This window comes from Scyliorhinus torazame, chromosome 12, assembly GCF_047496885.1.
Source record: "Scyliorhinus torazame isolate Kashiwa2021f chromosome 12, sScyTor2.1, whole genome shotgun sequence".
In the NCBI taxonomy this organism is placed as follows: Eukaryota; Metazoa; Chordata; class Chondrichthyes; order Carcharhiniformes; family Scyliorhinidae; genus Scyliorhinus; species Scyliorhinus torazame.
This window is the reverse complement of record NC_092718.1, coordinates 140863401-140885264: the sequence shown is the minus strand read 5'-3', so window position 1 is coordinate 140885264 and position 21864 is coordinate 140863401. Positions and strand designations below refer to the sequence as shown.

The following is a 21864-nucleotide window of genomic DNA, read 5'->3' as shown; positions in this document are numbered from 1 at the left end:
AACAACTGGAATCACAGAAAGAGATGATTCCGCCCACAATGACTGTGCTCTTTTAGACCCACACACCAGCTTTATCCCCATATTCCTGTCAATTGGTCAAATACAAGTCTAATTGCCTTTGGAAAGTTCCAGTAGGATCTGATACAAGCAGCTTTTCAAGCATCAAAGAACAAAGAACAATACAGCACAGGAACAGGCCCTTCGGCCCTCCAACCTGTACTGGTCATGATACCGCTCTTGGCCAAAAACCTCAGCATTTCCCATGTTTTTGTCGAGATGCCTATTGAATACTGTGAATGTCTCTGCTTCCACAACCTCCCCTGGCAACGCGTTCCAGGCACTCACCACCCTCTGCGTAAAAAATCTGCCTCGCACGTCTCCTCTAAACTTTGCCCGGTGGACCTTAAACCTATGCCCCCTGGTGAGTGACCCCTCCACCCTAGGAAAGAGTGCCTGCTCATCCACTCAATTCATACCCCTCACAATCTTGTAGACCTGTATCAGGTCACCCCTCAACCTCCGTCTTTCTAATAAGTTCATAAGATACAGGAGCAGAATTAGGCCATTCGGTCCATCGGGTCTGCTCCGCCATTCTATCATGGTTGATATGTTCCTCATCTGCAACCGCCAATGTTACAGATCAAGAGCTGGATTGGGAAATCAGCCAGAGCATCTCGTCCCTAGAACACATGACCTAGGAGTGGGAGTAGGCAATTTGGCCTCCCAAGCCTAACAAAATCAATGGCTGATCCCTTTCTGGCCCCAACACCACCATCCTGCCCATTCTCCATAATCCTTCAACCCATTGCCAATTAAAAATCTGTCTAACTCCTCCTTAAATTTGCTCACTGTCCCTGCATCCACTGGGACGATGCTGGATTCATGAAACGGATGTTGGGGCGTATTCCAGGCTTGGAGGTAGGGAGCTTGATAATGGGTGGGGATTTTAACATGGTGCTGGACCCAGCATTAGATCGTTCCAGATCCAGGACGGGGAAGAAGCCGGCTGTGGCCAAGGTGCTTAGGGGGTTTATGGATCAGATGGGGGGAGTAGATCCGTGGAGATTTGCCAGGCCTTTGGCCAGAGAATTTTCTTTTATCTCCCACGTACATAAGGCCTACTCCCGGATAGATTTTTTTGTTCTGGGCAGGGCATTGATCCCGAAAGTGGGGGGGAACGGAGTATTCGGCCATAGCCATTTCAGACCATGCCCCGCATTGGGTGGAGCTAGAGCTGGGGGAGGAGAGGGACCAACGCCCGTTGTGGCGGTTGGATGTGGGACTGCTGGCAGACGAGGAAGTGTGTGGGAGGGTGCATCGAAAGGTATCTGAAGGCCAACGACAACGGGGAGGTGCAGGTGGGCGTAGTATGGGAGGCGCTGAAGGCGGTGGTCAGGGAAGAGTTAATCTCCATCAGGGCTCACAGGGTGAAGAGAGAGGGCAGGGAAAAGGAGAGGTTAGTGGGGGAGATTTTATGGGTGGACAGGAGATATGCAGAGGCTCCTGATGAGGGACTACTCAGGGAGAGACGAAGTCTCCAGACGGAGTTCGACCTGTTGACCACAGGGAAGGCAGAGGCACAGTGGAGGAAGGCACAGGGGGCGATATATGAATATGGGGAGAAGGCGAGTCGGATGCTGGCACATCAGCTCCGTAAGAGGATGGCAGCGAGGGAAATAGGTGGAGTCAAGGATGGCAGGGGAACTACGGTGCAGAGTGCGGTGAAAGTGAATGAGGCATTTAAGGCCTTTTACGAGGAGCTGTATAAGGTCCCAGCCCCCAGGGGGAAAAGAGGGGATGCGACGATTCTTGGACCAACTGAGGTTCCCGAGGGTGGAGGAGCAGGAGGTGGCTGGTTTGGGGGCGCCAATTGGGGTGGAGGAGCTGGTTAAAGGACTGGGGCGCATACAGGCAGGGAAAGCCCCGGGGCCAGATGGGTTCCCGGTGGAGTTTTATAGGAAGTATGTAGACCTGTTAGCCCTGTTGCTGGTAAGGACTTTCAATGAAGCAAGGGAGTGGGGGACCAGCCCCGACAATATCGGAGGCGACGATCTCTTTGATCTTGAAGCGGGATAAGGACCCACTGCAATGTGGGTCGTATAGACTGATCTCGCTCCTCAACGTAGATGCTAAGTTGCTGCCAAAAATGTTGGCTACGAGGATTGAGGACTGTGTCCCGGGGGTGATTCACGAGGACCAGATGGGATTCGTAAAGGGTAGGCAGCTAAATACCAATGTGCGAAGGCTCCTAAATGTGATAATGCCATCGGTGGAGGGAGAGGCGGAGATAGGGGCAGGCATGGACACGGAGAAGGCCTTTGACTGAGTAGAGTGGGAGTATCTCTGGGAAGTGTTGAGGAGGTTTGGGTTCGGGGGAGGGTTTATTAGTTGGGTTAAGCTCCTGTATAGAGCCCCGGTGGCGAGTGTGGTCACGAACCGGCGGAGGTCGGAGTATTTCCGGCTGTATCGAGGGACGAGGCAGGGGTGCCCCCTGTCCCCTCTGCTGTTTGCATTAGCAATTGAACCTTTGGCCATGACGTTAAGGGAGTCGGGGAAATGGAAGGGGTTGGTCCGAGGAGAAGAGGAACATCGAGTGTCGCTGTACGCAGACGACCTGTTGCTGTATGTGGCGGATCCAGTGGAGGGCATGGTTGAGGTCATGCAGATCCTAAGGGAGTTTGGAGACTTTTCGGGCTATAAGCTCAACGTGGGAAAGAGTGAGCTCTTTGTGGTGCATCCGGGGGATCAGGGTTAGAGGGATAGACGATCTATCGTTGAGGAGAGCGGAAAGGAGCTTTCGATACTTGGGGATTCAGGTAGCTAGGAGCTGGGGGGCACTGCACAAACTTAATTTGACGCGGCTGGTGGAACAGATGGAGGAGGTTTTTAAAAGGAGGGACATGTTGCCACTCTCTCTGGTGGCCAGGTACAGTCGATTAAAATGGTGGTCCTCCCGAGGTTTCTTTTTGTATTCCAATGCCTCCCAGTTGTGATTACCAAGGCCTTCTTTAAGAGGGTAAGCAGGAGCATTATGGGATTTGTTTGGGCGAGTAAGACCCCGAGGGTAAGGAGGGGGTTCCTGGAGCGTAGTAGAGATAGAGGAGGGCTGGCGTTGCCGAATCTGGGTGAATTCCACAGATTCACATCCCTTTGGGAGAAGTAGTTTTAAATCGGTTGTAAATTTGCTACCTCTTATTCTAAGATTATGACCTCTCATTTTAGAATGCCCCACAAGAGGAAGCATCAGCGCCACGTCTACTTTATCCATATCTTGTATACCTCGATTAGATCTCCCCTCATTCTTCTAAACTCTTGAGTGTATCAACCTAAACTGTTCAATCTCTCCTCATACGACAAATAAATACAGCGACACTCGATGTTCCTCTCCTCCTCGGACCACCCTCTTCCATTTCCCCGACTCCCTTAACGCCATGGCCAAAGGTTCAATTGCTAATGCAAATAAGGGCCCATGGTATTCGAGGCAAGGTACTAACATGGATTGACGATTGGCTGTCAGGCAGAAGGTTGGGATAAAAGGTTCTTTTTCGGAATGGCAACCGGTGACGAGTGGTGTCCCACAGGGTTCAGTGTTGGGGCCACAGCTGTTCTCTTTATATATTAATGATCTAGATGACGGGACTGGGGGCATTCTGGCTAAGTTTGCCGATGATACAAAGATAGGTGGAGGGGCAGGTAGTATGGAGGAGGTGGGGAGGCTGCAGAAAGATTTAGACAGTTTAGGAGAGTGGTCCAAGAAATGGCTGATGAAATTCAACGTGGGCAAGTGTGAGGTCTTGCACTTTGGAAAAAAGAATATAGAGGCATGGACTATTTTCTAAACGGTGACAAAATTCATCATGCTGAAGTGCAAAGGGACTTGGGAGTCCTAGTCCAGGATTCTCTAAAGGTAAACTTGCAGGTTGAGTCCATAATTAAGAAAGCAAATGCAATGTTGTCATTCATCTCAAGAGGCTTGGAATATAAAAGCAGGGATGTACTTCTGAAGCTTTATAAAGCATTAGTTAGGCCCCATTTAGAATACTGTGAGCAATTTTGGGCCCCACACCTCAGGAAGGACGTACTGGCACTGGAGCGGGTCCAGCGGAGATTCACACGGATGATCCCAGGAATGGTAGGCCTAACATACGATGTACGTCTGAGGATCCTGGGATTATATTCATTGGAGTTTAGGAGGTTGAGGGGAGATAGAACATAGAACGATGCCGCGCAGTACAGGCCCTTCGGCCCACGATGTTGCACCGAAACAAAAGCCATCTAACCTACACTATGCCATTATCATCCATTTACTTATCCAATAAACTTTTAAATGCCCTCAATGTTGGCGAGTTCACTACTGTTGCAGGTAGGGCATTACACGACCTCACCACTCTTTGCGTAAAGAACCTACCTCTGACCTCTGTCCTATATCTATTACCCCTCAGTTTAAGGCTATGTCCCCTCGTGCTAGCCATTTCCATCCGCGGGAGAAGGCTCTCACTGTCCACCCTATCTAACCCCCTGATCATTTTGTATGCCTCTATTAAGTCTCCTCTTAACCTTCTTCTCTCCAACGAAAACAACCTCAAGTCCATCAGCCTTTCCTCATAAGATTTTCCTCCCATACCAGGCAACATCCTGGTAAATCTCCTCTGCACCCGCTCCAAAGCCTCCACATCCTTCCTATAATGCGGTGACCAGAACTGTACGCAATACTCCAAATGCGGCCGTACCAGAGTTTTGTACAGCTGCAACATGACCTCCTGACTCCGGAACTCAATCCCTCTACCAATAAAGGCCAACACTCCATAGGCCTTCTTCACAACCCTATCAACCTGGGTGGCAACTTTCAGGGATCTATGTACGTGGACACCTAGATCCCTTTGCTCATCCACACTTCCAAGAACTTTACCATTAGCCAAATATTCCGCATTCCTGTTATTCCTTCCAAAGTAAATCTTAAGTAAAACGCTATGGATCGGCTTTGCACTATTCTTGTTTAGGGTGCCTGTCTGTTGGTTTCTCTGCTGCTTCTGGGGCGCGTTGCACTCTCGTGCAAAGTGTCCTAGCTGTCCACAATTATAACATTCTTGAGGTTTTGGCTGTTCCTGCCCTCATTTACCCATGTGGGGTTCTGGTGTGCTTTAACTGGGTTCATTTCTACCTGCTCTTCATCGGGTATTATGCATGCAGTTTTGCCTGCAATTGATTGCTCCCGCGCGCGGGACAGTCTCTTCAAAACCCATTTTTCATTGTGGGCCTCATCTGCGGGGTCAATTTGCGCAAGCTTTTCGTCCTGCTTCTGTGGCGTGGGAGACTAGAATTCGGGTTCATTTGGCCATATTATCTGGGGACAAATGGGCACGTGCTAACTCTCCACAAACTGCGGTAAAGTGAACCCACAAACGTCCAGCAAATGCTGTGGGGGGCTCTGTCTTCTTTTGCCTGCACTTATTTAGGCCTTCTACAGGGTCTCCTCTGTTAAAGCCGATCGCATCAAGGATCGCTGTGTGCATCTCTTGGTGTGCCTCCTCCTACATTCTGTGGGTTGGGAAGGGCTGCTATGACTGAAGGGTCGAGGCTTAAAACTGTGAGCTTCACTTGCTCCTTTTCGTCCAGGCTGGACATGGTAGCCTGTTGCCTGACTTCGCGAAAAATTGGTGGGGGTCTGAAGTGGGAAGGAACGGTGTAATTTTTCCACACACATCCCGTAATTGGGTCACGGTTAACGTGGTTGTATAAAGGAAGTCTGCTTCTCCTTCTCCTGCGACCCTGCGGTGTGTGGTTACAGGGTTCATTGGGGTGTGTTCTGCCTGTTCGGTTGGGGGTTGGGGCGCTTTCCTTTTCTGGGGTTTTTCCTGCGTACATGTCCCATGTACGTATCTATGGGCAGTCTCGGTCAATTCCTGCCAATCGGGGCGGTTTTCTTGATCTAATTGGGTTCTGAATGTACTCTGAAAGCCATTTTGCAAGGACAGCAGAGATTGCAATTCTGCAATTTGTTTCCGGCACTTTGCATGGTCTACTGAGCTCTGCTTTTGTTCCGTTGCGGAAGTATGGAGTGCTTGTAGGGCTGCTTTCAAATCATTGCACTGTTTCTGCAATTTCTCAACTTGTTGTTCTGTTTCTTGTCTTACCAGGACCGCACGTTGCGTGTCCTGGTAGGCCTCATCATATTGCGTCTGAAAACTGTTCAAATGCGCGAGACAAGACTGATGTGCCCTCTTGGCATCATCCACCTCTCTGTCCCTTGCTGCTAACTGCTCTTTCACATCTCGATTCTCTTTCTCTACCTTACTCACATCTACCTCACTACTTCTGTCTCTCTCCCCTCTATCTCCTAATGACCTCCTCTGTGCCTCGCAATGGTGCCAAACAGAACACGATTGCCATCGGCTTGCGAGCTTTCCCCAAGCTCTTCTTCAGTTTTCTGACAGGTTCTCCCACCAAGTATGTTCTATACTCCCGGGTCCCATTTCCTCATTATCACAGAATTCACTCCAAAGGGGCCATCCTTTCCCTTTGAGATATTTTCTGATCTCTTCGTCCCAAACGGGACACTGTCCTACTCTACTGCTGGTCGCTGCGACCTCAAATTCCTGGGGGTTCATAAGGCGTTCCATTGCCTTCATTGCCATTCTCTGTACTAGAATCTCGAACAAATTTGGAACAGGGAGTGTAAGCGGATTTCCAGCCTAAAAAACTCCCGACAGTTTTTCGCAACAAAATCTCTCAGGTTTACCTTATATCCCGGTTAGTACGCATGCATTAACACACTTCCGAATCTCAGAGGCTTGATCAGTACTGTTTTGACGCTTGTGGTTTTTCTGTTCCCAATTGGATTCTCAATTCAAATTTTGGGTTCTCTCGGAGTGGTTAGGCCACTTCTAAATCGAGTCCCGGCGGAGTCGCCAGTAAATGTTGCTAACTTTTGTTTGGTTCAAAAGCAATGCTCATTTATTTACACACAGTCAAATCTACTCATGCATAAACTCTACAAAACTAAACTACCACTATTACGAAGGCCTATACTTAGCTTCGGGTGCCCACTCAGAGGAACAATGGCCGTTGCTCAGTTCTGAGGCTGCTGGGTTGAGCTGTTTACAGGGTAGCAACTAGGAGCGTCTATCTCGTAGCGTGCGTTGACTTGGAACTTACTTGGTCTGCTGCAGCTGCTAGGCTGGTCTCTCTCTTCACTGAGAGCCAAAGCCAAAGGAGGGCATTCTCCCTTGGGGGATACCTTTTATACCCAAAAGGGCTTCACGCTCTTTTGGGCGGGCCTTGAACTTGGCCTCAACTAATTGGGTCTTTCCCAATCATCCGTATCGATTTTCCCCCAATAGAGGGGTGGTTCCCTGATCGCTGGGCGTGTCCTGGTGACTATCAGTCAGCTTTGTCTTAGCTTCTTCGGGCGCCGGGGAGTCTGACTTACATTGTATTTCTAAATGTTTCCCTTTTGACCCTGGAGATGGCTCATTAGTATGTAAATCGTTTGGTAGTTTGTCCTGTCGGAGCGTTTAAGGTTCTAATCAACAGACAGAGCTTGCACCTGCTTGTTTCTTAGCATTGTCCAATTTTCCCTGCAGTCTTTGCAAGTGTCCATTTTGTAATCGGGACATGGCCATCCCAGATGGCTACAAAACCCACATATGTTCTGATCACTGTAACCCAGGTGTTCTCTCTCTACAACCATAGTCTTACTTTATTCCCGAGTATGACGTCTTTCCCCAGTTAGACATCTTACAACACGGGGCAGCACGGTGGCTCAGTGGTTAGCACTGCAGTCTCACGGCGCCGAGGTCCCGGCTCTGGGTCACTGTCTGTGTGGAGTTTGCACATTCTCCCAGTGTTTGCTTGGGTTTCGCCCCCACAACACAAAGATGTGTGCAGGGTAGCTAAATTGCCCCTTAATTGGAAAAAGTGAATTGGGTACTATGTGGAGATGTGAGCATTGGACTGGGGTGGGCAAAGTAAGAAGTCTTACAACACCAGGTTAAAGTCCAACAGGTTTGTTTCGAATCACTAGCTTTCAGAGCGCAGTTCCTTCCTCAGGTGAATGTGCTCCGAAAGCTAGTTATTCGAAACAAACCTGTTGGATTTTAACCTGGTGTTGTAAGACTTCTTACTGTGCTCACCCCAGTCCAATGCCAGCATCTCCACATCATTTATTCCCCAAGATTAAATCCAGCTCTGCTTCAATCCTTGTTGGACTGGGAACACACTGATTAATGAAATTCTCCTGAAGATCTTTTTAGGAATAATTTCCCCCTCCTTATCCTCGGTCTATAATTAGGGCGATTAAACCTTCTACCATTGCTCTTACTTTGAAATTTTCTGTCACATTTCCCTTTCTATCTCCCTCTCATTATATGGGGATCTACAATGAACACTCAGCAACAGTTCCGGTCCTGTTCCTTCAATCTCCAAATAAATAAACTCAATCATTGAACCCACGAGGATATCATCCCTCAGTAGAACTTTACTATTACCTTTCATCAATACTACCACAGCCACACCCCTGGGTGAGAGTCTCCGTTTGCCGATGGCAAAATCGCGAAACACGAATGAGCGGAGAATGGGTTCCGACGCCACAATTGCGGCAGACGCCGATTCGAAGCCAAATCGCGGTTCTCCATCATCTCGACAGCTGTGTCAATGTGTACCGGACGGCATGTAAAGTGGACATTGTTTGCATATCATTAGCGGGCCTGACCCGGTATTCTCTGGGGCCTCTGCGATGCTCTGCTTCCGATGGGCTGAGTTCCCAATGGCGGGGTTCACTTGTGCTTTTAAAAAACGTGACTGCTGAGGGAGAGAGTGGTGGTACAGAAGTGTCCAACCACGCCAGAGTTTGCTGACAGTTGTGTCGCTGGCTGGGGGGGCTTCTGCCAAAGCCGGGGAGAGTAGCGGGCGATGGCTCGGAGGTGGGCTGTGGGGTTGGGTTGGACGGACACAGAGCACCATTTCCGCAGCTGGCAAGGTGGCCATGTAGCTGCGCACGCTGCTGACAGCCCAATGTGAACTTCGGGTCATGGGTCGTATAGGTGTCCCCCCAGGCCACCCCCCTAGGTGCCCTCTGGCCCCAGTCAACCCATCAGCTGTATGGGTGTGCTCCAGCACAACCAATGCCATCTTGTTGGCTGGGATGAGTGGGTGTGGGGATTGTAATATGGATGTGCGGCTGCAGCTTGTCAGCCTCCCGAGTGTCAATCATGAATCGGTCAAATCCCACCAGTGTTTTCCATTGGGATCGATTGTGTTCCACGTGGCCCCAGTGCTAGCCCCTTAACAGTAGTGGAATCGCTCCAGGTGTGGCACCAGGTTTTGCTGTCGTAAAAGTACACGGATTCTGCGTTGGCGTCAATACTTATTCTCAGAAACGGAAAATCCCACCGCCTGTCTTTCAGTAGTTTTCCTGAATACATTGTTTCTGGGAATGTTTGAACTCCATTCTTGGTCATGTTTAAGCCTGGTCTCTATTACAACCACAATTTCATAATATTGCACAGCAACTTGAGTCTGCGATGTATCAACTTCTCCACCTAGAAACCCAAGCTAAAAATTCCGACCATCACTTCAATGAATTACTGAGGAAGTACTGCACTGCATCTTTCCGGCAGGACATTAAACCAAGGACCTGCCTGCCTGTCTGGTGAATATAAAAGATCCAATGCCTTTTCGGCACACCGAGGGAGAATTCAGAATGTTCAATGTACCTAACATGCATGTGGAAGGAAACCGGAGCACCTGGAGGAAACCCATGCAGACACAGGGAGAACGTGCAGACGTTCCCAAGGTCAGAATGGAACCCAGGTCGCTGGCGGTGAGAGGCAGCAGTGCAAAATACTCTGCCACCGTGCTGTCCCCAAGTCCACTCATCGCATAATAACCTGATTTTAGTTGATGAATTCTACACTGTGCATACAGACTAGCTTCACTGTCTGATTTAATCATCAACACACTGGCCACTTTCACTAATCAATTTCACCATTCACACACTAACCAGGTTCATTAACCAGTTTCACAAACTGGTTTCACTATTCACACTAACCAGCTTCACTGACTGGTTTCAGTATTCACATACTAACCAGCATCACTAACCAGTTTCACTAAGTGGTTTCACTGTTCACACACCAAACAGCTAAACTAACCAATTTCACTAACTGGTTTCACCTTTTACGCACTAAATAGTTTCACTAACCGGTTTCAGTATCGAGTTTCACCAATCGCACATTAACCAGCTCCACTAACTAGTTTCATTAACCAGTTTCACTAACTGGTTTCACCATTCACACTAACCCGGTTCACTAGTCAACGACATCAGCCTCTTTCCTAGTTTTTATACTAGTTACAGGAAGCCTCAGCCTGCCAGACTCCGCTCTCATTCTACTAACTTACCGGCGGCCTCTGGCGACGCTGCCCGGTTGTCCTGCCGCCTGCTCCGGGGAACCGAACTGGTGAGTGGCCGCTGCGAACGGATAGTGGAAAGCGGTGGAGCCGGGACACCCCAGCACCTGGATCATGAACCAGAGCAAGAGAAACGAGCTCATCCCGGAACGGCAGTAAAGGTGCAGCTCTGGAAGGTCAGCTCCCTGTTTGCTGACTGTGAGGACCATGGTCCTGGGCCGATCACTCTGTGACTGAGAATATGGAGCCAGCACTGAGCTGGGAACAGGAAAATGTTCCTAATCTATCGACCAGCCCATTTCGGAGAGTTATTCTGGTCCATTCATACATATTCAATCGCAGCAATTTACATGCTTATTGGGCGCGATTCTCCTGCCTCATTACACTAACCAGCTTCACGAACTGGTTTCACGATTCACACACTAACTGGTTTCACCTTTTACACACTAAATAATTTCACTAACAAGGCGTAACGAGGCTGGTGAATATCATAAAAGACCAAAAATGAGAAACGCATCGCACGGCAAACTGTTTCCGATACAACCAGGCAGCTCCCATAGGAGAAATCGGGACCAATTATCGCTATTTCCCATATCCAACAGCTTCCTGTTGTTTGCATGGACTTTAGTAAAGCCTTTAACACGGTACCTCATGGCAGACTGGTTCAAAAGGTGAAGTCACACAGGATTTTATTTTTATTTTATTTTCATGTGCTTAATGACCTGTTAGAACTGCTAGCAGAAAAATACTTTTGACTGTACCTTGGTACACGTGACAATAAACAAATCCAATCGACTTTTTGCAAGCTGTGCCCTTCTATGCTTCTAAAACTTAATTCTAACTCTCTTATTCTGTAGTCTCTCCTTCCTTATGTACGGTATGCATTGTTTGTACAGCATGCAAGAAACAATACTTTTCACTGTACACTAATACATGTGACAATAATAAATCAAATCAAAAGGTGAGGTGGTAAGAACTGGCACGGTCACAGAAGGCAAAGGGTAGCAGTAGAAGGGTGATTTTCTGAATTAAAGGTTGTGACTGGGGCCTCTGTTGTTTGTAGTACACACAAACAATTTGGAGGAAAATATAGCTGGTCTGATTAAGTTCGCGGATGACACTGAGAGAAAGAGAATATTTGGATTATTAAATGTATGAAATGAATAACAGACTAAAAGACTAACACAGGCTTGTGGAAAAGTACTGCTTGGACAAGGAAACAGATGCACATGAGGAAGTGGAAATACTGGAGAAGTAGGTATAGCATTAACAGAAGAGATAATAATAGGTCTGAATGTTGAGCAAGATAGATTGGGGAAGGCTTAGCAAAATAGATGAGTGGACAGTCTTAAAGACATAAACAAGTCACTGAGGCTGCGCAAATGTCCAGGGGGACCACCCACTGGACAGAAAGAGTACGTAAACGTGAACATATAATGTATGATGAAGCATGAATACTGATATGTAATGTATGATGAAGGCGTATAAGGAAGAATGTGAACCTCCGTGAAACCTGATCCAATCAGGAGGAGAGGGCAGGAGAATGATAAACGAACAAAGTATATATAAACAGACGAAACAAGCTATTTGGTGTGCTCCTGTCTAGGAGGCACCCGACTCTGCAGGCTTGTATAAGGATAAATAAAACTCAAACTTGCTTCTAGTATTTTTGTCCTCAGTGTCAGTGATTGTGAGCACACATTCAAATCTCATAAACTTGGGGGCTCGTCCGGGATCAAGAGGCACCCTGCCAGCAGAGGAGGCAAGAGAAACACTGGGATGACGCGTCCTACCGATTTCGGTAGTCCTAAGAATCACTGCTCCTGGAACTGACAGGGTGACGTTACCCGGACCGGAGGACTCTAGAAGCAAGGAGGAAGAAATAAGGAGGTACCAGACCGTCGAGCAATTCTTGTGCACAAGACCCGGGTAAGAAAAATAATACTCGGGCGACGGGGGAGAAGGTAGGCGACAGGTGAAAGACGCTTATGGGAAAAATAGGAAGAACCAACAAAAGGATAAAGGATTGAGAGATGGGGGAAAACTAAGTAAAGAGAGGGGTGGAACACCCAGACGAAAGGGTGGAAAAGGCAGTCCTGAAATCCCACCAGATAGTCCATTAGGGCGGATGTTGGAAAATTGGGAGAAAACCTCCTGTACAAAAGGAAAATCAAAAGTGAAAATGATTAGATATTGCTATTAATAGTCAAGGGAATAAGGAAATCGGTACCCAAGGGGCAGAACTTTGAGAAAGCATTTGAAAACAGACAAGAGAAGGATGAGGCGCCTGCCATATTTTTGCAGAGGCTAAGGAGAAATATACAACAGTATTCTGGCATGGATCCAGAATCAGATGCCGGTCAACAAGTATTACGGGCAAATTTTGTCACCAAATCATGGCCAGACATTAAAAAGAAACTGGAAAAATTAGAAGACTGGAATGACAAATCCATAAATGAGTTACTCAAGGAGGCACAGAAGGTGTATGTGAGAAGGGAGGACGAAAAGACAAAGGGAAAAGCTAAAATAATGATGCAGACGGTAGAGCAAGTTGTGGAAAAGAAGTGGAATAGTGAAAGTAGAGATGGGAGAGGTAGAGGAGGCTGGGGACAAATTAACCAGTGGAGTGGGAACAGAGGAAGAGGAAGGGGACGAGGAAGAGGCCGAGGACGAGGAGGTGCTGGGATGGGAAACTGGGAAACAGGACCCTTGAGATGTTATTACTGTGACGAGGAAGGACATTTTAAGAGGGATTGCCCGAAAAGACAGAAGGAAACAAAAGTGTACTCCTTAATGCAAGGAGACAAATAGGGGAGTCAGGGGCTCCACTCCCTGGGGATAGAAGGATATAGAAGGGAGCCCTTGGTAAACTTGAAAGTGGGACCCCGGGGAGAGGAAGTGGTATTTATGGTAGACTCAGGAGCGGAAAGATCAAGTGTGACTGAGGTACCAAAGGGAATGAAACTGGGAAAGAAAGAAATAAAAGTGGCAGGGGTGGGAGGAAAAACGATAACAGTCCCTGAAATAGAAGACGTACTGGTCAAGTATCAGACCAGAGAGGCTGTGGAAACCTTAATACTGATCCCGCAGGCAGGAATGAATCTCATGGGAAGGGATCTACAGGTCCAATTGAGGCTAGGGACCGCACCAGTGGATGGAAAAGTGATAGTAACGAGGAAGGACATGTATAACATTACGGAAGAAAACAAAAAGGAAATAGACCCCACGGTATGGGCAGGCCAAGGAAATAGGGGAGGGTTACTTATACCCCAGTTGAAAATCAGCCTAAAGACAGGCTGTGAACCCGTGCGTGTAAGACAATACCCGATATCAATGGAAGGACGAAAAGGACTCCAAACTGTCATAGACCTACTAGAAACGGACGGTGTGATAGAAGCCTGTATGTCCCCCTTTAACACTCCCATTCTACCAGTTAAGAAGCCTGATGGAACATATAGAATGGTCCAGGATTTAAGGGAATTAAATAAGATTGTGCAGAAGCGCCACCCGGTGGTGCCCAACCCATACACTATAATGGGACAGATACCCAATTGTAAGTGGTTTAGCGTCATAGACCTTGAGGATGCATTCTGGAGTTGCCCGATAGACAAGAGCAGTCGAGACATTTTTGCATTTGAGTGAGAGAACCCATATACTAGGCGAAAACAACAGTATAGGTGGACAGTTTTACCGCAAGGGTTCACGGAATCACCGAACCTATTCGGACAAATCTTGGAGCAAGTACTGGAGGAATATAACGGAGGGCAAGAGACGCAATTATTACAATATGTAGATGATTTACTAGTACCAGGGCAAGAGAAGGCGGCGGTAACAAAGGGAACAATAGAACTACTCAATTTCCTCGCAGGAAAGGGGCTACGGGTCTCTAGAATTTTGCGCTGAAAACCAGATTCCTCTATGATAAATTAGTTGAGAATGAAAAGGCAACAACGTGGGGACAAGAAGATGAAATGAGATTTCAGGAGCTGAAATGTAGCCTTACGCAGGCCCCGGTCCTCTCCCTCCCCTGTTTGGAAAAACCCTTTCACCTCTACGTCAACGTGGAGGGCGGAACGGCAATGGGCGTACTAGCCCAAAGCTGGGGAAGCAACAAGAAGCCGTTGCCATTTTTGTCAAAAAGTTAACAAGAAGAATATGCGGCGACCCGTTGCAGGGGGCCGCCCGTTGGCAGTCAGACCATTCCAACGTATTCAGATTGATTTCACCGAGCTTCCCCTTGTGCAACGGTGGCGGTACGTTCTGGTTATAGTTGATTACTATACACGATGGGTGGAGGCTTTTCCAACCGCCACGGCTACGGCACAGGCGGTCGGCAAAATCCTCCTTGAACAAATAATTCCGCGATACGGGGCCATTGAGTCCATTGACTCCAACCGCGGAACGCAGTTCACTTCTAAAGTCCATCAGCTCATTTGTGAGACCCTAGGTATCCGGTGGGATTTGCACACCCCCTGGCACCCTCAAAGCTCCGGGATGGTGGAGAAAATGAATAGCACCCTAAAGGCCCAGCTGACAAAACTGATGGCTGAGACAAATCTGCCCTGGACGAAGTGCTTACCGCTGGCGCTGTTACGTATTAGGACGGCGCCGCGGAAAAACATAGGGGTCTCACCCTACGAGATGTTATTCGGATTACCCTATCTGGGACGAACTGAGGGTACACCCACGATAGAATGTAATGATATTTTTATGAGGAACTATTTACTGGCGATGTCTCGTTCACTTACAGAATTAAAAGAGAGGGGTTTGCTGTCTCAAACACCTCCTCCGGACTTTTACATCCATAAACTCCCACCAGGAAACTGGACACTGATTAAGTCATGGCGAGACGAGAAACTTAAACCTGTCTGGGAAGGACCATTCTTGGTTTTGTTAACCACTGAGACCTCCGTCCGTACAAAGGAAAGAGGCTGGACTCACGCTGCTCGAACCAAAGGTCCCATTGAACCTACGCCGGACGAACTACCAGCCGAGTGGGCTGTCCAACCCGGAGACCGCCCGCTGGTATTGACTTTTACCCGAAAGACACAATGATCAGGTACATCACTTTCGTATGTGCCCTCCTCAGCATTTGCACAGCCACTGTGCCTCCATGCACTAAGTGCTACACGGAACTCCGCTCAGGCACCTGCTGCCCGCCCCAATACTTCATCAATGAGCTCTTCACCTCGCATACAGTCGTACCACAGAAGTGCCACACACAGAAGGCGGCGTGCAATATGTAATGTTTAAAAATACCAGGGTGACAGGCTGTCCACAACAAGATTGGCTCTGTGTTAAACGCCAGCCAGGTACAGGGGGATCTAAGACAGACAGGGTGCGAGAGAGAATACTAAAAAGGAGGAAAAAGAAAGGGCAGAAGAAGAAGGGAAAACAACCCCCAAACTCCTCACTCTATGAGCAGCTCAAGGGGGAGATACAGTTGCCAAAGGCTGGGGGGAACTTATTTGTAGGCCTTGCGCTCCGTATTACACAGACCCTTAAGGTTACCAATTGCTGGGTCTGCGGCGGACCCCTCACTAGTGAACGTTAGCCCTGGCGAGGGGCTACCGTCGATGCCCCTGATTTATTTGACTGGAATATAACTACTGGCATGGTCCGCCGACCACAGACCTGGGTGCTCACGGACACGCCCTATGCACGACATTGTGTCTCCAATAATCCGACCGGACCAACGGTACGTCCTGTAGGCACAAGCCCCTGCGAGTATACTAAAACTTTCGACCAGGATGGTAACACTGCCTGGTACCCCAGTGTCCCGGCCTCGTACTGGAGTCAGGAGAATGATACGCGCTCCCCTCTTTGTAACCTGACACGCCGAGGACTGTGGAAGTGTCTGGCCTACAATGAGAACACCGTTAGAACACTGGGGTAACACCAGCACTGGCAGGCCGGCACCGGAAGGCCTATTCTGGATTTGCGGTGACAGGGGCTATTCCATACTACCTCTCAAGTGGAGGGGGACGTGCTCCCTTGGTTTCATCCAGCCGGGGTTCTTCCTTCTCCCAAAAGGTGGAGGTGATACCCTGGGGATCCGGCTATTTGCGAATTTAAAAATGGGGGCCCGCACCAAGCGGAACCTCCAGATAGGTGATTGGAAGGATGATGAGTGGCCTCCTGAGCGTATCATCTCCTATTACGGACCGGCAACATGGGCCGAGGACGGCTCCTGGGGCTATCGGACCCCAATATATATTTTAAATCATCTCATCCGCCTGCAGGCGGTCTTGGAGATTATCACGAGTCGAACTGCCGATGCTTTGGACCTTTTGGCCCGACAGCAGACGCAGATGCGGGCGGCGATATATCAAAATCGATTAGCTCTCGATTACCTCCTCGCGGAGGAAGGAGGGGTCTGCGGGAAGTTTAATCTCTCGAATTGCTGTTTAAATATTGACAATAACGGAGAGGCGGTGCAGGCGATAGCCAAAGATTTAAGAAAGATTGCTCATGTCCCGGTCCAACGCTGGACTCCTCTCGGTGGGGCATGGTGGAACAACATTCTTGATGGTACTTGGTGGAAGATCTTGGCATTTATTGTACTCTGTGTCATGTTGGGTCTTATGGTCCTACCTTGCCTGATACCCTGCTTCCAGCGACTTATCACGAGTGTGGTCAGCCGGATGGTTGCAGTCCCGGCACAGGGATCGGCCCCAACATCTCAGGTCATGGTCCTGCGCCCGGCTCTCACCGAGAAGAGGCAGATTAAATTGATGTTACAGCGCATTGACCGCGGCACTTGAGGTTATTTATTTAACACATGATAAAAAGAAAAAGGGTGGATTGAGAGAAAGAGAATATTTGGATTATTAAATGTATGAAATGAATAACAGACTAAAAGACTAACACAGGCTTGTGGAAAAGTACTGCTTGGACAAGGAAACAGATGCACATGAGGAAGTGGAAATAATGAAGAAGTAGGTATAGCATTAACAGAAGAGATAATAATAGGTCTGAATGTTGAGCAAGATAGATTGGGGAAAGCTTAGCAAAATAGATGAGTGGACAGTCTTAAAGACATAAACAAGCCACTGAGGCTGCGCAAATGTCCAGGGGGACCACCCACTGGACAGAAAGAGTATGTAAACGTGAACATATAATGTATGATGAAGCATGAATACTGATATGTAATGTATGATGAAGGCGTATAAGGAAGAATGTGAACCTCCGTGGAACCTGATCCAATCAGGAGGAGAGGGCAGGAGAATGATAAACGAACAAAGTATATATCTAGGAGGCACCCGACTCTGCAGACTTGTATAAGGATAAATAAAACTCTAACGTGCTTCTAGTATTTTTGTCCTCAGTGTCAGTGATTGTGAGCACACATTCAAATCTCACAACACCAAGATTGGTGGAGTGGCAGATAGAGTTGAGGATTGTCAGAGGATATAGCAGGACATAGATAGGTTGGAGACCTGGGCAGAGAAATGGCAAATGGAGTTTAATCCAGACAAATGTGAGGTAATGCATTTTGGTAGGTCTAATCACAATTTGGAAAAACTCTTAGGAATATAGAAAGTCAGAGAGATCTGGGCTGCCTTGTGGCTCACCCTCTGGAACCCTCGGTGAACAAGACATCCCTCCTGACCTCCACTGCGTCCAAGAGCTTCCCCAGGGCTGGTTTAGCACACTGGGTTAAATAGCTGGCTTTTAAAGCAGACCAAGGCAGGCCAGCAGCACGGTTCAATTCCCGTACCAGCCTCCCCAAACAGGCGCCGGAATGTGGCGACTGGGCGCTTTTCACAGTAACTTCATTGAAGCCTACTTGTGACAATAAGCGATTTTCATTTCGTTTCATTTCAAGTCCTGCCCTGCCTGCAACAGTAGTGGACTCGCCAACACTAAGGGTATTCAAATGGTCATTGGATAGACATATGGACGATAAGGGAATAGTGTAAATGGGCTTTAGAGTGGTTTCACAGGTCGGCGCAACATCGAGGGCTGAAGGGCCTGTACTGCGCTGTAATGTTCTATGTTCTATGTTCTAAGTCAGCACCCCTGAATCTTGGGGCCGGCCTCCTCGGCATCATTGTTGGCTGAGCAAATGCACCCTAAGTGCTGCTCAACCTTGTTAGCGGGAGGATGACCAGGAAGAGTGCAGCCCATCAGTGCTGGTCAACAAAAATGTAGGCCAGGCAGAACGGCACATGGGGGTCTCCTGGGCCAGTGGAGACCCCTGGGTGGTCAGGGTCAGTGCAGTGTGGCCCCCTGGCCTTCCCCCTGGAACGTGGGAACCTTGTTACTGCCCAGCTTACACCTTGATGTATCCTTGATGGATACATGGAATGGATACATGGAATTGATGTATCCTTGATGGATACAGGTCATGGAAGGCAGAGAGTGGCAATGGAAGGGTGTTTTTCTGATTGGAGAGCTGTGACTAGTGGTGTTCCGCAGGGATCAGTGCTGGGCCCTTTGCTGTTCGTAGTATATATAAATGATTTGGAGGAAAATGTAACTGGTGTGATTAATAAGTTTGCGGATGACATAAAGGTTGGTGGAATTGCGGATATCGATGAGAATTGTCAGAGGATACAGCAGGATTTAGATTGTTTGGAGACTTGGGCGGAGAGATGGCAGATGGAGCTTAATCCGGACAAATGTGAGATAACGCATTTTGGAAGGTCTAATACAGGCAGTGAATGGTAGAACCCTCAAGAGTATTAACAGTCAGAGAGATCTAGGCGTACAGGTCCACAGATCACTGAAAGTGGCAACACAGGTGGAGATGGTAGTCAAGAAGGCATACGACATGCTTGCCTTTATTGGCCGGGGCATTGAGTATAAAAATTGGCAAGTCATGTTGCAGCTGTATAGAACATTAGTTAGGCCACACTTGGAGTATAGTGTTCAATTCTGGTCGCCACACTACCAGAAGGATGTGGAGGCTTTGGAAAGGGTACAGAAGAGGTTTACCAGGATGTTGCCTGGTATGGAGGGCATTAGCTATGAGGAGCGGTTGAGTAAACTCAGCTTGTTCTCACTGGAACGTCGGAGGTTGAGGGGCGACTTGATAGAGGTCTACAAAATTATGAGGGGCAGAGACAGAGTGGATAGTCAGAGTCTTTTTCCCAGGGTAGAGGGGTCAATTACTAGGGGGCATAGGTTTAAGGTGCGAGGGGCAAGGTTTAGAGGAGATGTACGAGGCAAGTTTTTTACACAGAGGGTAGCGGGTGCCTGGAACTTGCTGCCGGAGGGGGTGGTGGAAGCAGGGCTAACAGTGACATTTAAGGGGCATCTTGACAAATACATGAATAGGATGGGAATAGAGGGATACGGACCCGGGAAGTGTAGAAGATTTTAGTTTCGACGGGCAGCATGGTTGGCGCAACCTTGGAGTGCCGAAGGGCCTGTTCCTGTGCTGTACATTTCTTTGTTCTTTGTGCCCGGTTGGCACTGCCAAGCCAGCAGGAGCACTGCCCGGGTGGCAGTGCAAGGATGCCCAAGTGTCAGGGTGGCACGGCGAGGGGGGCCATGCCCATGAAAAGGGTGGAGGGGGGGTATGAAGGGTGAGTTTGGGTGGGTGACCGAGAAGGGAGGGGGTGCTGTAAGGGGGGTCGGGGGGCCTGAAGAGGGGAGCCCCTAGGGACCCCATAGCAGGATATCCTCACTTGAGGGTATGTGGTGATGTGCATCACTGTAAATACACATGGGGTTAATGTAGGTACACTGCAACTAGGTAAACAGTAGAGGGAGAACCAGAGACATCATGACACACAGACATTCAACCAATAGATCAGTAAGATAGGACACGACCAATGGGCAGTCAAGACACACCCAGAGGTGACACTACCACAAGGGGGCTACCCATATAAAAGGACAGGGCACACATGCTCTTCCTCTTTCCACAGGCGACACACCTCTTTAACCTGAGGTTACCCCATCTCTGGATCGGTAAAGATTTAATCACCTGCTAATGTTCGCATTCCAAGCATTGTCTGGCAGCTTTGAATTTGTCTATATATTTGTTTCTGGAACATACCTCTTCATTCACCTGAGGATGGAGCAGCGCTCCGAAAGCTAGTGACATCGAAACAAACCTGTTGGACTTTAACCTGGTGTTGTAAGACTTCGTACTGTATCTATTAGGAGATGTGTGGTAAGGCCCTGTACTACAGGTACGGTGGTAGTCCCTGCCTGCTGGCTCCGCCCAGTAGGTGGAGTAGTTTTGTAAGGGCCACGAAGAATCCAGCATGAGTTTTAAGGATACAAAGTAATAACATTTATTTACTATAACATATATACATAACAGTAGCAGTAACTTCCCTTGCTACATACTCCTTCCTCCTGGTTCCTGAACTGGCCAGCTTTATTTATACTCGGAGTTTACTAGTGGTTTCTCCGCCCCCCTCATTGGGGAAGCTCATACTCCCACAGGATTGAGGGATAGTCATTAGTCCACAGCCAATGGTAAGTAGGCAGGTTATAACATCCCTCCCCCCCAAAGTCCAAGGAATCCACCGAAGACCCTGGCGAAGGAGGGCGTTGGACTCGTTTGGCCGCAGGCCGGACACCATTTGCACGCGGCGCTAGATCAGGCAGCGTGTAATGAGACGGAGACCGGCGCTTCCGTGATGAACGGCGCAACGGTTGTACATCCACGGCCCGTGGACCCGAGGATTCCCCCTCTGATGCATCCTGTGTCTCCATCTCGGAGTCAGAGTCTGCTGCCTCCGTCATGTCAGCGTCTCTATCTCCATTCGGTCCCGTAATGACCTGCGCAGGCTTCGAGTGAGGCACCAGTGGAAGATTGTGAGGACGACCTTGCCTTGTCTCTGGTCTCTGCGACTGTTGAAATGAGCTCCGGGGGCGGGGAATCTTTTGAGGGGATGGTCTTCTGGACCGAACGTAGTCTACATGTTTTCGCTGGAGACGACCCTGGGCTTGCACTTGGTAAGATATAGGGCCCGTTTGGCGAAAGATTACACCAGGAACCCATTGGGCACCACCAGCAAAATTCCGAACGAACACTGGGTCACCGGGCGCAAACTGCCGAATCGGCCGATGCCGAGAAAATTCCTGTCCCTGCCGTTCTTGTGTGCGGCGTACTTCTGCGCCAATGTCCGGGAAAACCATACTAAGGCGGGTGCGAAGTCTCCGGCCCATTAGGAGTTCTGCGGGAGCTACCCCAGTCACTGCATGGGGGGGGGTACTGTACGTAAACAAAAAGCGAGCCAGTCTCGTGTCCATTGATCCTGAAGACTGCTTCTTTAGGCCTCTTTTGAATGTCTGCACTGCGCGCTCTGCCAACCCATTTGAAGCCGGGTGGTAAGGGGCAGTGCGGATATGGCGGATGCCGTTCATCCTCGTGAACCTCGCAAACTCCTCACTCGTGAATGGAGTGCCGTTATCCGTGACCAGCACCTCGGGGAGGCCATACGTACTAAACGATAAACGCATCTTTTCAATTGTTGCGCAGGACGTTGTCCCCTGCAT

The 21864-nt window shown here is 48.8% G+C and overlaps 1 protein-coding gene across 3 annotated transcripts in view; it reads right to left on the bottom strand.

The window, feature by feature from the left end:
* LOC140386627 (collagen alpha-1(XXVI) chain-like) overlaps positions 1–10949 on the bottom strand; it is a 472629-nt gene extending 461680 nt beyond the window's left edge. For all 3 annotated transcript variants that reach the window (XM_072469109.1, XM_072469110.1, XM_072469111.1), the window contains exon 1: positions 10396–10949. In XM_072469109.1, the coding sequence (XP_072325210.1) occupies positions 10396–10613 (218 nt within the window). In that variant the 5' untranslated portion in view covers positions 10614–10949. The remainder of the gene's footprint in view (positions 1–10395) is intronic.
* Positions 10950–21864: the final 10915 nt, after the last annotated feature.